This window comes from Leucoraja erinacea, chromosome 2 (genome assembly GCF_028641065.1).
Source record: "Leucoraja erinacea ecotype New England chromosome 2, Leri_hhj_1, whole genome shotgun sequence".
Lineage (NCBI taxonomy): Eukaryota > Metazoa > Chordata > Chondrichthyes > Rajiformes > Rajidae > Leucoraja > Leucoraja erinaceus.
The window spans coordinates 135,039,612-135,053,718 of NC_073378.1; the positions used below are offsets into that span (position 1 = coordinate 135,039,612).

Sequence of the window (14,107 nt, forward strand, 5' to 3'; positions counted from 1 at the left end):
AAAGATTCAAATAATAAAATGTCACTATACGCAGACGACGCACTATTATACATTACAAATTCGCAAATTAGTATACCAAATATACTAAATTTAATAGAGGAATTTGGCTCCTTTTCAGGATATAGAATAAATTGGAATAAAAGTAAAATTATGACGTTAAAAGCTCAAGAGTCGACACATCTGTTAAAATTCCCCTTTAAAATCACAACAGAAAAATTCAAATATTTGGGTATCCAAATAACTAGAAAATATAAATCACTATTTAATGCAAACTTCAAGCCTTTATTAACTAAATTGAACGCGTTGATTAAATTCTGGAAAACACTGCCGATGTCCTTAATAGGCAGAATAAATGCTATAAAAATGATCTTTCTACCAAAAATATTATACCTATTTCAATCAATATCAATATACTTACCAAAAAATGTATTAAAAAATATTAGACTCTAGTGTTACAAACTTCATTTGGGACTACAGATCACACAGAATCCAAAGAAAACACCTGTGTCAACCTAAAGAATCTGGGGGACTGACACTTCCGAACCTTTTATACTACTATTGGGCAGTGAATATTAAAAACATAATTTATTGATTGGATAGTTCTGCCCAACAGGCAGAATGGAGAAAGAGGACTGCTTTTAATATAGGAGCGATCCTCTTCTCCCCGATAAAATTGAACAATACAATATATAAGAAGAACCCAATTATCCACAATACGAATTTGGAAACAAATAAAACTAACTTTGAAATTAAGAAACCTATCACTTTTATCTCCAATAGTTAATAATCCCTCATTCAAACCATCTCTCACTGACAAAACATATACCTATTGGGAAAGAATAGGAATTAAGATGATTGGAGGATATGTATGAAATGGGAAACCTTTTATCATTTCAACAATTACAATTAAAATACAATCTGAATACAATACTTTCAAATTCGAGACTACTTGAAAAAACACATACAAGATTATCAAACTCCCACCCTAGATTTACTAGATGAAGCAATGAACAGCAAGGCAGAATCAAGCAATTTAATATCATATTTATACAATATCATTTTAAATATAGAATTTCCATCGGCAGAGGCAATTAGAGTAGACTGGGAACGAGAACTACTGATAAAAATTCCGAAAGAAATATGGGAAAAATATCTGATATACATACACAAATGTTTGATTAATGCAAGACACAACCTAATTCAATTAAAAATTTTACATAGAGTATACTACTCAAAAACTAGATTGAATAAAATCTATCCAAATATCTCCCCCATCTGTGACAAATGCTTATCTCAAAATGCCACTATAACACACTCTTTTGTCTCTTGCACAAAACTTCATAAATTCTGGGATGAAATTTTTGACAAAACTATTTAACATAAAACCTGACCCTAATACAGAAATGATTATCTTCGGATCAACGGAAGATGGGAATAAGCTAAATACGCTTCAAAAGTCTCTCCTTAATTATGGTTTAATAACGGCAAAAAAACTTGTACTTAAATTTTGGAAAAACGCATCCACACCAACACTTAAAACGAGGATTTCAAATATGTCGTAAACGTCACATCTTGAAGAAATGCGATTCTTCCCAGCAGGTAAAGCAGACCAATTCTTAGTGATTTGGTCTCCTTTTAATCGACTTTTTACAAGCATATGGTGCAACATAACCGTAGAAATCAAATGTTTCAGAACCAGGTGACCAAAACCATTAAATAGGTATATCTCCCTTAATCTCCTTTTTTCTTTCTTTTCTTTCTCTCTCTTTCTCTATTTCTTCTTTTCTTCTCTCCATTCCTCTGTACCTTTTTGTTTACTTCTCTCTTCTTTTGGGCTACCTTGCCATCTCACGCACCAATCTCTATGATAATTTCTCTTTTTCTATTCTTTTCTTCCTTACTCCTGTTTATTGTTAAATTAAAAATAAGAAGTTGTACATGAAATGTAACATGTCAATATGTATTAGGTACTTTGGTACCACATTATTGTACTTACTTCGAACAAAAATAAATAAAAATTAAAAAAAAGACTGTCGAAAATTCAATTTCATTCAAACCAAGCTGTTTGAATGACAATAAAAGGCATTCTATTCTATTCTATTGCATTTGGTAGACTGCAATGTGTAGTGAGTGAATGAGAAAGTCTGACAACACGGAACTAGTGTGAACAAGTGATTGATGGTTGGCATCGACTCAGTGGGCCGAAGGTCCCATTTCCATGCTGCAACAGGCCAAATATCCATGCTGAGATTGCAAAGTAAAAGGTGTCACTCATACAACCTTTCTGTACAACTCCTACATCGTACAACCTTGTTCTGCATCTCCCGATGGTGGAAGCAGGAATTGCGAAGATAAAGTCTCGTGTTCAATTTCTAGAAACAGATGCAGCCACACTGGCCCACTCTGGAGTGTGGCGGCGCCTAACGGCAGCGGCTCGACTGCAGGCCGCCTTTTATTTTTGTCCCGTTAGATGTATGTTTTCGGTTTTAATTTTTATTATTTTTTAGCTGTGTATATGGGGGGGGGGGGGGGGTGGGGGGGGGGGGGGGGGGGGGGGGGAACCATTTTAAATCTCTTCCCTGTACGGGGATCCAACACTATTTCCCTGTCGGGTCTCCGGTGTCGTTGGGCCTAACATCATGGAGCTGGCGGCCGCCTCCAACCGGAACCAACCTGAGGGCTCCAGTCGCGGAGCCTGCGGACTCGCCATCGCAGAGCTGGCCGACTTCGGAGCCGGGAGAGCTGTGGTGGCGCGCAGCTGCAACCCGACTTCGGAGCTTCGGAGGCTCCGGCCACAGGCCCGGTGGACAGGAACATCGGGAGCTCGCGGGTCCCTGGTGGAGCTCCCGCAACGGCAACTTCTCCCGCCGGAATCGCGGGGTTTAAATGACTCGGAGCGGGGCCTAACATTGCCCGACGCGGCTTAAACGGCCGCAGGACTTACCATCACCCGCCGGGGGCTTTAACATCGGGAGCCCCAGTCACCTCGATGCTGCAGTTGGACTGCTAGACCGCGGGACAAGAACAAAGGGAAGAGATAAGACTTTTGCCTTCCATCACAGTGAGGAGGTGTTGGAGATTCACTGTGATGGATGTTTGTGTAAATTGTGTTAAGTGTGTGTCTTGGTTTTTTTTGAAATGTCATGACTGCAGGAATGAAATTTTGTTCCAACCTTGTCTGTTTGAATGACAATAAAAGGCATTCTATTCAATCCCTTCTCACTACCAGAACCTGGCCACAGGGTGTGGGTCATGAAGCTTCACTCACCAACCACAGTCAGAGTCAGAAAGGCACTGAGGCTCGTCAAGTCCAAGGAGGCACAATGGTTGAGCTGGAACAGGGCGTTTAGCAGGACTAGTACCAACAAGACTGCTCTGGAGAAGCCTGGTGTTTGTAGAAAGGTCATGATGATGGCAGCAGCCAGGAAACAGCTGGTGTGTACAACACACGTGTACATCACATGCAGGTCTCTCCCTGTGGACAGCAATGTCAGGAGTTACTTCATTACACAAACTCACGTTACATCAGTCACTGACCCTGCAGTTAGTGCAAAGCGGGTCATGCAGCACGGAAACAGGCCCTTCAGTCCAAGTTGACCCTGCCGACCAAGATGCCCCAACGACACCAGCCCCACCTGCCCATGTTTGGGCCATACATATCCTTCTTAACCTTTCCTATCCATGTACCTGTCCAAATGTCTTTTGAAGCCCAAAGTTGAAGAACTTTCCAGGGGTGACAGTGAGAAGACAGGAGAATGGGGTTGAGAGGGAGAGATGAATCAGCCATGATTGAATGGCGGAGTAGACTCAATTTGCCTAATTCTGCTCCGATGACTTATGAACATATCCAGACCATGGTTTATTTGATGGCTAACAAGTAAAGGGTGTCGACCCAAAACGTCACCTATTCCTTCACTCCAGAGATGCTGCCTACTCACCCGCTGAATTTCTCCAGCATTTTTATCTACCATTAGCAGTTACAATGAGGGTAGATCATAGTCAAATGTCACCACAATATCCAGTCAGCATTTTCAAAACAAATGGACTGAATGCCCCAGGTGATATTGGTTTATTAATGTCATGTGTACCGAGATGCAGTGAAAAGCTTGTGTCGTGCTACCCAGTCAAATCATACCATTCCATACACAAATGCAAGAGGCTTCAACATCGGGAGCCTTGATTGCCTCGATGGCCGCTGAAAGGCCCCGCGAATGGGCCGATTCAGCCCTTAGAAAGCGGCTGCTAAAATCTGGATGACAAAACATGTGGGGGGGAGGGGATGTGGGATACCCCCCAGGATTTCCGTCCCTGCCCATACTTCCTCTAATACTGTACAGAATTACAAAACTTCGTCTTATTCAGGACTCTAAAAAGTCAAGCTAATCTTTTACTTAATAAAATATTTGACACGACTATTCCTTACATAACCAGGATATTCTCACCGGTCCAGTTGAGGAAGTGCTGCAGTGTGTTCATTCTCAGGCTCTCTCCTTGCTCCAAGTGTCCGAGCACATGCCTCACTGTCTCGTTCATCTTCTGCAGCTTCTCCAACTGCTCGTGGTGGACAGCCGTCTGGGACTGATGGGCAGCAAACAAGGCCAGCTTCCACTCTGCAAGCAAACATATTCAATATTAATAATCACCCCACGCTCCCGATAGCAGAGTGCGATACACAGCACATGGCGGTCACGGTGGCGCAGCGGTAGAGTTGCTGCCTTACAGCGAATGTAGCGCCGGAGACCCGGGTTCCATCCCGACTACGGGTGCTGTCTGTACGGAGTTTGTACGTTCTCCCCGTGACCTGCGTGGGTTTTCTCCGATATCTTCGGTTTCCTCCCACACTCCAGAGACGTGCAGGTTTGTAAGTTAATTGGCTTGGTAGATGTAAAAGTTTGTCCCTAGTGTGTGTAGGATAGTGTTAGTGTGTGGGGATCGCTGGTCGGCGCGGACCAGGTGGGCCGAAGGGCTTGTTTCTGTGCTGTATCTCTAAACTAAACAATGTGCCCATGTCCTGGAATCTCTTTTTATTATGTGTAAATAAAATCCCTCCCTGATGGATATCTACACCTCCCGCTGCCTTAGCAGGGCAAAGAATATCATCAAAGACAGCTCCAATCCTGCGTTTGGACTGTTCGACCTGCTGCCCTCTGGAAAGCGCTATAGGTGCATCAAATCCAGGACAAATAGACTCAAGAATAGTTGCTTTCCGAAAATTATAACTACTCTTAATTCAAATTCACACATGCACTGACTTCACAGCCCAACACCCGGACTTCCATCTGTTTATATGTATATAGCGCCGCAGAATTGTACACCTATCCCCCCCCCCCCCCCCCACCCCTTCTCCCTTCTGTTTTTTGTTTTTCTGTTTCTTGTTTTTTGTACTAAATTATATGTATGCACTGAGTACGAGCAGCTTTTAATTTCATTGTACATGTATAGTGACAATAAATGGCATATCATAGAAGGGAACTGCAGATGCTGGTTTCAACCGAAGATAGACACAAAATGCTGGAGTAACTCAATGGGACAGGCAGCATCTCTGGAGAGAATGGGTGACGTTTCGGGTCGAGACCCTTCTTCAGACTGAGAGTCAGTGGAGGGGGAGAAGCAGAGATAAGGAAGGGAAAGGTGTGAAAACGTGGGATTAGAGATTAGAGCCAAGATCTGCACCCTCTTTGGTGTCTCGTCGTCACATCTCACACTTCCTTATCTGCTTCTCTCTCTTCCCTAACACTCTGTTTGAAGAAGGGTCTCGACCCACAGTCACCCATTCCTTCTACGATTCCCGTCCCATTGAGTTACTCCTGCATTTTGCGTCTATCTTTTATTATGGTGGCCACTCCTGCATTTTGTGTCCATCTTTTATTATGGTGGCAAGCTATGGCAGGAAACATGTTCCCGATGTTGGGGGAGTCCAGAACCAGGGGCCACAGTTTACAAATAAGGGGTAAGCCATTTAGAACAGAGACGAGGAAACACCTTTTCTCACAGAGAGTGGTGAGTCTGTGGAATTCTCTGCCTCAGAGGGCGGTGGAGGCAGGTTCTCTGGATACTTTCAAGAGAGAGCTAGATAGGGCTCTTAAAGATAGCGGAGTCAGGGAATATGGGGAGAAGGCAGGAACGGGGTACTGATGGGGATGATAACATAATGATCACATTGAATGGACGGTGCTGGCTCGAAGGGCTGAATGGCCTCCTCCTGCACCTATTGTCTATTATCTATTGTCTATTCTCATCAGATTGCAGCCTGGTACAGGTTTAAAGATGGGCTGCATTCCCTCCCACCGTCCTCCCGGGAAAATTAGAGGCCGAGAGAAGTATGTACAATTATGAGAGTCATAGACAGCCAGAACCTTTTGCCCATAGGTTGGAAATGTCAAAGACTAGAGGCAATCAGTCTGACGATGGGTCCCGACCAGAAACGTCACCTATCCACGTTCACCACGGATGTTGCACGGCCCGCTGGATTTACGCCAGAACTTTGTGTCCTCAGACATTGTGGCTGGTTGGTGGGGGGGAGGGTGGAGAAGGAAGCTGGAAGAGAGGTGGGGCAGGACAAAGCCTGGCAGATAGTCGATGAATACACGAGGGGATCTTTGATAGATAAATAGTTGGGCTAAGGCCAAGGAGAAGATTCAGAAGGTGGTGAGAAGCAAAAGGATTGAAGAATTGCAAGTTGTGATGCTAGAGGAAGGAATGTAGGTGGAAGGAGATGGGAGGGGGAGATGTGTAGGGGGGTAGGGGCAATGGGGAGATTGTAGTCACCCAAAGGTGGAGATTTCAATGTAGCTACACTTGGAGAGTGCGATGCAACTCACCCAGCTTGGTATCGAGCTGATGAAGGCGTGCTCCGACTTCCAAGAGGTGGGCTAGAATTGTCTGCTGGCCTTGGTGCAGCTGCAGGTCCTGGTGGACCAACTGTTCACTCACATTGTCTGCAACATTAAATATACAGGCTGTAAATATTCCGGCTGCAGCACAATTAACACCATCAGCAACTACCTGCACCACGCCGCTCAAATATCAGAGTGAAAATGAATTGCTGCTTCATTGCTGCCAGGGGTTATGGGGAGAAGGCCGGAGAATGGGGCTAGGAGGGAGAGATAGATCAGCCATGATTGAATTGGGGAGTAGACTTGATGGGCCGAATGGCCTCATTCTGCTCCTCCCGACCTCTCCCCACAGCTGCTGTCAGAATAGCTTACGCGAGCCGCTGCCTCACAGCACCAGAGATTTGGGTTTGATCCTGATTCCAGGTGCTGTCTGAGTGGGGAGTTTGCACGTTCTCCCTGTGACTGCGTGGGTTTCCTCTGGGTGCTCCGGTTTCAATAGACAATAGGTGCAGGAATAGGCCATTCGAGCCAGCACCGCCACTAAATGTGATCATGGCTGATCATCCACAATCAGTACCCCGTTCCTGCCTTCATCCCATATCCTCTGACTCCGCTATTTTTAAGAGCCCTATCTAGCTCTCTTGAAAGCATCCAGAGAACCTGCCTCCACCACCCTCTGAGGCAGAGAATTCCACAGACTCACCACTCTCTGTGAGAAAGTGTTTCCTCGTCTCCGTTTCCTCCCACATCCCAAAGACGTGCGGGTTTGCAGATTAATCGGCCCTCTGTAAATTGCCCCTAGTGTGTAGGGAGTGGATCAGAAGTGGGATAACATAGAACTAGCGTGATCGATGGTCAGCGTGGACTGGGTGGGACGAAGGGCCTGTTTCCATGTTGTACCCCACTGGGTCACAGTGACTGCACTCGAGGGCAGGATTAAACCCGGATCTCTGGCGCGGTGAGGCAACGCTGGGCTCTACCTGTCGTGTCACCTTCCAGAGGGGAAACTTCAGCCATTTCTCATTCCACGGAGGCTCCCTGACCTGCAGATAAAGTCCGGTCTGCCTTATTGATGGCAACTCACCCACAGTTAGTGTGATGCCCTCAATCAGCTCGGCAATCAGCTGGTGCCCACCAGCAGGGACCGCCCTTCCTTGGGCCAGCTTCTCCAGGTTTGCATTGATGGAGGACTCCACATCCTGCCGCCAAGCCTCGAGCTGCTCTTGCTGCTGTAGCAGCAACTTCTGGCTGTTCACCAGCTTCTCCAGTGAAGCAGCAGTCAGCTCTCTCAGCTCCGCTTGCCCATCCTGGAACAGATTTGACAGACATGACAACTGCAGAAGACAGTGGCAGGACACACCACACTCAGAATACTAGACAGAGTTCTGATCGCCCAACTCTGGTAAGGCGGTCATTCAGGCTGGAATGGGAGCAGTGGCAGAGTCCCTCGGATGTTACCAGGACTGGAGGGCTTGAGTTAGGAGAGGCTGGGAGTGTTTGCTCTACAGTATAAGATGCTGAGGGGTGATGTTATAGCGGTATGCAAAAACCTAGAGTAACTCAGCGGGACAGGCAGCATCTCTGGAGAGAAGGAATGGGTGATGTTGCGGGTCGACACCCTTCTTCAAACTGAAGTCTCAACCCAAAACGTCACCCATTCCTTCTCTCCAGAGATGTTGCCTGTCCCACTGAGTTACTCCAGCATTTTGTGTCTACCTACAGCTTAAACCAGCATCTGCAGTTCCTTCCTACACATGATGCTATAGAGGTAAATAAAACCACGATATGTTATAGAGGTATATAAAACTATGATGGGCTTGGATGGGTCTCAGTCTTTTTCCTGGGTTAGGAATAACAAACTAGAAGACAGAGATTGGAGGCAAGATGGGTGCTGGGCATGAGTGGTTAGCTGCCAGAGGAAACTGTGAACGCAGGTTCAATTATAATGTTCAAAAGAAGTTTGAAAAGGTCACGTATGAAAGATTTGTTGGGATATCGGCCAAACATGGGCAATGGGACTAGCTTGGTGACATCTTGGTTGGCGTGGGCCAGTTGGGCAGATGGGCCTGTTAGCATGCTGCATAACTATGACTGTTGCATTAAGCAAAGGCGCTTCAGCCAAGGGTGACACGGTGGTGCAGCGGTAGTTTACAGCACCAGACACCCGGGTTCCATCCTAACTACGGGTGCTGTCTGTACGGAGTTTGTACATTCTCCCCTTGACCTACGTGGGTTTTCTCCGGGTGCTCCAGCTTCCTCCCACACTCCAAAGACGTACAGGCTACAGGTTAATTGGCTTTGGTAAAGATTGTAAATGGTCGTGTGTGTCTGTCTGTCTGTCTGTCTGTCTGGCTGCGTCTTTCTGTCTCTGTGTGCGCGTCTCTGTGTGCATGTGTAATGCTGGTCGGCATGGACAGTGGGCTGAAGGGCCTGTTCCCGTGCTGTATCTCTGAACTGAAGAAGGAGGGCTAGGGTCGGAGGAAGGGGAGCACATTTACCTTCAGGATGTTCATGACTTCCAACAGACAGGCGGGTTCGTGTGCCGAGCAGTTGGTGGTGGTCTCGGCGCGTGGCCTGAGGTGTTGCTGCCGGTCGGCGTGGCACAGAGCGCGGGCATGGTTTCTCACCATGAGGTAGGCTTTACGCGTGGCGGCATCCATGCCCTGCGTACAATCAGACAGTGCCTCGGGGGCAGGAGGAAGAGCACAGTCACACAGACATACAGGTGCAAGCTCTTTGGCTCGGAATAATCAAATCAATAGACAATAGTGGCAGGGGTAGGCCATTGGCCCCTTCGAGCCAGCACCGCCATTCAATGTGATCATGGCTGATCATCCCCAATCAGTACCCCGTTCCTGCCTTCTTCCCATATCCCGACTCCAAGTGGGCGCAAAGTGAAAACGCACAATTTTACCTCAGTGTTGCAAAGAAAAACACACTGAATAAGCACCCTGAATAACTGCTCTCAAGCAATTTGACACAAGCCTCCAGTCTTAGGAAGGCCACACTGCATAGACCAGTAAAGTAGATGTGTAGTTTAGATTAGTTTATTGTCACGTGTACCGAGGTACAGTGAGAAGCTTTTGTTGCATGCTAACCAGTCAGTGGAAAGACTCTACTCGATCACCCATCTTTGCTCCATGGGAGATGCTGAGAGTTTGGGCCCCTCGTGTGAGGAATAGAGGGGAGGACCCCTAAACCCCATCATCTCCACAGGACAGAGATCGACCCCATCATTTGAGGACGGGAACTGTAGATGCTGGTTTAAACCAAAGACAGACTCAAAATATTGGAGTAACTCAGAGGGACAGGCAGCATCTCTGGGAGAAAAAGCATAAGTGACGTTTTGGGTCGAGATGCTTCTTCAGACTTGACCTGAAACGTCACCTCCTTTTCTCCTGACCCGCTGGGTAGCTCTAGTATTTTGCGTCTATCTCCAAGTAGCTATCCAAGGAGATATCTCCAAGTAGGCAGTTACTGGCAAGAACCATAATAGTGTTGATGTACAGGGGGATCTTAGGCTTCAAGTCAGCTTCACATAGAGGGTGGGGGCGATATGGAATGAGCTGCCGTTGAGGGAGATATGGAACCAGCTGCCGTCAGTAGTTGAGGCAGCTACTGTCAGTTAAAAGATATTTGGACAGGAATAGATAAGGTCGTCAAAAGGGCTTTTGGCACATTGGCCTCCATCAGTCAGAGTATTGAGTATAGAAGTTGGGGGGCTCATGTTGCAGCTATACAAGACGTTGGTGAGGCCGCATTCAAATATTGTGCACAGTTCTGGGCACCGTGTTATAGGAAAGATGTCAGGCTGGAGCGGGTACAGAGAGGATTTAAGGCCCTGTCCCACTTTCCCGAGTCACTCACAAACTCTCGGAGAATTATAGTAATAGCCATTCGTAGCTATTATTCGTGGGCATTTTTCAACATTTTGAAAAAAGTCCCTACTTACCTGATGCCCCAAGTTACATAGAAACATAGAAAATAGGTGCAGGAGGAGGTAATTCGGCCCTTCAAGCCAGCACCGCCATTCATTGTGATCATGGCTGATCGTCCCCTATCAATAACCCGTGCCTGCCTTCTCCCCATACCCTTCGACTCCACTAGCCCCTAGAGCTCTATCTAACTCTCTCTTAAATCCATCCAGTGACTTGGCCTCCACTGCCCTCTGTGGCAGGGAATTCCATAAATTCACAACTCTCTCGATGAAAAAGTTTTTTCTCACCTCAGTCTTAAATTACCTCCCCTTTATTCTAAGTGTGGCCCCTGGTTCTATATTATATGCAGATCTGGTTGTTCCATTACAGGAATAGATGTGGAGGCTTTGCAGAGGGTTTGCAGACTTGGATTAGCAGAATGATGTCTGGAATAAATCTCTCCCTGCACTGGAGACCCGACCTTTCTCGTCGGGTCTCCGTTGTCATTGGGGCCGCAACGAGGAGCGGCCTCCAACAGGAAGAAGCCGGGGACTCTGGTGCTACGACTCACCGTCGCCGTCGCGGGGCTGGCCGAGTCCGGAGCGGGTGGAGCGGTGGAGGAGCGCTGCTGCTGCTGCTGCTGCTGCTACCGGAGAGTCGGAGGCTCCAACGGCAGGTCTGTGGACGGCGGCACTGGGAGCCCGCGGCTCCCTGGAGGGAGACCGCTTTTCAGGGCTCTCGCAACGGCGACTTCCCCCACCCGAGTTGCGGGTTTGAAGAGCTCCTGGAGCGGGGCCTAACATCACTGCCCCGCGCGGCTTGGAATGGCCGCGGGACTCTGCGAGCGCACACCGGGGCTCTAACACCAAGACCCGGTGTGCGACCTCGCACCACCCGGCGTGGCTTTAATGGCCGTGGGACAATCGCCATCGCCAGCCGGGGGCTTTGACTTTGACTCTGACATCGGGGGGGGAGAGTGCAGTGGAGAGATAAGTTTATTAGGCCTTCCATCACAGCGATGTGATGGATGTTTATGTAAATTATGTTGTGTCTTGGGTTTATGTGTTTGTAATGTATGGCTGCAGAAACGGCATTTCGTTTGGACCTCAAGGGGTCCAAATGACAATTAAATGTATCTTGTAATAGAGGGTGTTGGCTATAAGGAGAGGTTGGCCTAACATAGATCATTTTCTCTAGAGCAGAGGTTGAGGGGAGAACTGATGGAAGTATGTGAAACTATGAGGAATAGATAGGGAAGAGAGTCAGAACTTTCTTTCTGCACTTGGCTTCAACAAATTGCCCCTAGTGCGTAGGACACAAAAATATGATAACAAAGCAGTAGTAGACGTTTGATCGATGATCAGCATGGACATTGTGGGCTGTAACCAAGATGGTGCCCAAGCTAGGTGACTCTCCGCGTGTTAGTCCCAGTAGTCCCAATGAGCAGTCACTCATTGCAATCACTCCACTCTTTCAAACCTCCACGCATTTCTTACCATTCCCTTTACACTGCGTTTCACTGTACCTCAGTACACGAGACAATAAACTAAACCGAACTGCAGGGCATGTTTCCACACTGTATCTCTAAACTCTTAACAAACTAGAACTTTTAAGCATTTTTTGTGTCTATCTTTGGTTTAAACCAGCATCTGCATTGCCTTCAAACACTTCGAGCATTAAACTGCTTTGCTTGTGTACGGGCCAACAACAGTTCTCAAGATGCGTACGATTTAGAGCCAAGCACATGGCAAATGTTTCTAAAGGAACTGCAGATGCTGGTTTAAACCGAAGATAGACACCAAAAGCTGGAGTAACTTAGTTGGACAGGCAGCAACTACTGGAGAGAAGAAATGGGTGACGTTTCGGGTCGAGACCGTTCTTCAGACTGGGTGACATTTTGGGTCAAGACCCTTTAGAAAGCATATAATATATATGAAACATCACCTATCCACATTCTCCAGAGATGCTGCCTGACCCGTTGAGTCACTCCAGCTTTTTGTGTCTGCATGGCAAATGTTACTTGGTTTACATGGGTGAGACGAGGGAGATGGTAGAGTTTTTAAATAACAAAAGGCTCAAGACATTTCCTCAACCCTACTCCCACAGCTCATGGCTATAAGCTTCAAGGTAGTGTTCCCCTCTGCCCACAACATTAGCAGAAGCCCCCGTTACCATGCCCGGAGTGCAGGGGTAGGTTGGACGGTGCTCAGCAGCTGCTCGGCAGTTGAATAAGGCCATCCCAAGCTTGGAAAGGTGCTCTTCCGAAAGATCACTGCAGGACAGCGTCAACTCGCCCAACACCTGCAGCAAGGAAACCCAAATTCAATCAGACACATATAAAATACTGGGGTACCTCAGCAGGTCAGTCAGCATCTCTGGAGAATGAGGATAGATTACATTTCATATATATCATATACATACATATATTATAGAAACATACAAAATTGTTGCTGATTCAATGGCTGGACATCCAACGTGGAGCCAGGCCTTTTGGCCCATTGAGCCAATGCTAGCCCGCAGCCATATAAAATTCTTAAGGGATTGGACAGGCTAGATGCAGGAGAAATGTTTCCCGATGTGGAGGGAAACCACAACATGGGGTCACAGTTTAAGAATAAAGGGTAGGCCATTTACGACTGAGATGAGGAAAAACCTCTTCACCCAGAGAGTTGTGAATCGCTACAATCCCTTAAGGATTTCATACAGCTGAGGGCTAGCATGGGCTCAATGGGCCGAAGGGCTCCACGTTGGATGTCCAGCTATTGAATCCGCAACAACCTTTTATTTCCACACCATTTCTCCCTCTCAAGCCCATCCCGTTCCTGTACTAAACACGGGGGGGGGGTCACTCGGCCCATCGGGTCCGTGCTAGCCCCCGGGTGATGGTCTCACCGCCCGCTGGCAGCCGTCCAGCTCGGGCAGGGCCGGCGGTGGCGGTGGCTCCTCGGACTCGCTCCTCTCGAAGAGGGGTAGGGGCGGCTGCGGGTGGAGGAAGAAGCTGCCGGAGGAGGCGGCGGCGATGTGGCAGGCGAGGCCGAGCAGGAGGAGGGAGCGGCGGAGACCCATGGTGGAGACACGACCGGCTGCTGCCCACTGGCCGGCCGTTTAAAACCCGGCGCCGTCACGTGTCACCCGGGACCGTCCCCCGTCACGTGTCACCCTGGACCCCCCACCATCACGTGTCAAGATACCTCCCTTCACCACCGTCATGTGTCACCATACACATGTCACCCTGGACCCCCACGTCACGTGTCAACATGTCACCCCCCTCCCTCCGCACGTGTCACCGTGCACCTCCTCCGTCACGTGGCAGTCGACAACCCTCCCCCATCACGTGTCACTCTGGGGCAGGAA

At 47.8% G+C, this 14,107-nt stretch overlaps 2 protein-coding genes across 10 annotated transcripts in view; one reads left to right on the plus strand and one right to left on the minus strand.

The window, feature by feature from the left end:
• Positions 1 to 14,027, minus strand: part of LOC129705492 (protein brambleberry-like) — a 35,816-nt gene extending 21,789 nt beyond the window's left edge. For 3 of the 7 annotated variants that reach the window (XM_055649097.1, XM_055649094.1, XM_055649082.1), the window contains exons 1-7: positions 13,646 to 13,862; positions 12,926 to 13,054; positions 9,335 to 9,520; positions 7,921 to 8,143; positions 6,822 to 6,938; positions 4,443 to 4,610; positions 3,269 to 3,475 (exon numbers count right to left, since the gene is read on the minus strand). In XM_055649097.1, coding sequence (XP_055505072.1) covers positions 3,269 to 3,475; positions 4,443 to 4,610; positions 6,822 to 6,938; positions 7,921 to 8,143; positions 9,335 to 9,520; positions 12,926 to 13,054; positions 13,646 to 13,819 — 1,204 coding nt within the window. In that variant the 5' untranslated portion in view covers positions 13,820 to 13,862. Of the gene's footprint in view, positions 1 to 3,268; positions 3,476 to 4,442; positions 4,611 to 6,821; positions 6,939 to 7,920; positions 8,144 to 9,334; positions 9,521 to 12,925; positions 13,055 to 13,645; positions 13,865 to 13,926 lie in introns of those variants that run through there. The other 4 variants (XM_055649098.1, XM_055649104.1, XM_055649090.1 and 1 more) reach the window with 4 other exon arrangements.
• The window catches only part of arhgap39 (Rho GTPase activating protein 39), a 621,406-nt gene that overhangs the window by 535,302 nt on the left and 71,997 nt on the right, over positions 1 to 14,107 (plus strand). The gene's annotated exons all lie outside the window — the stretch shown is intronic.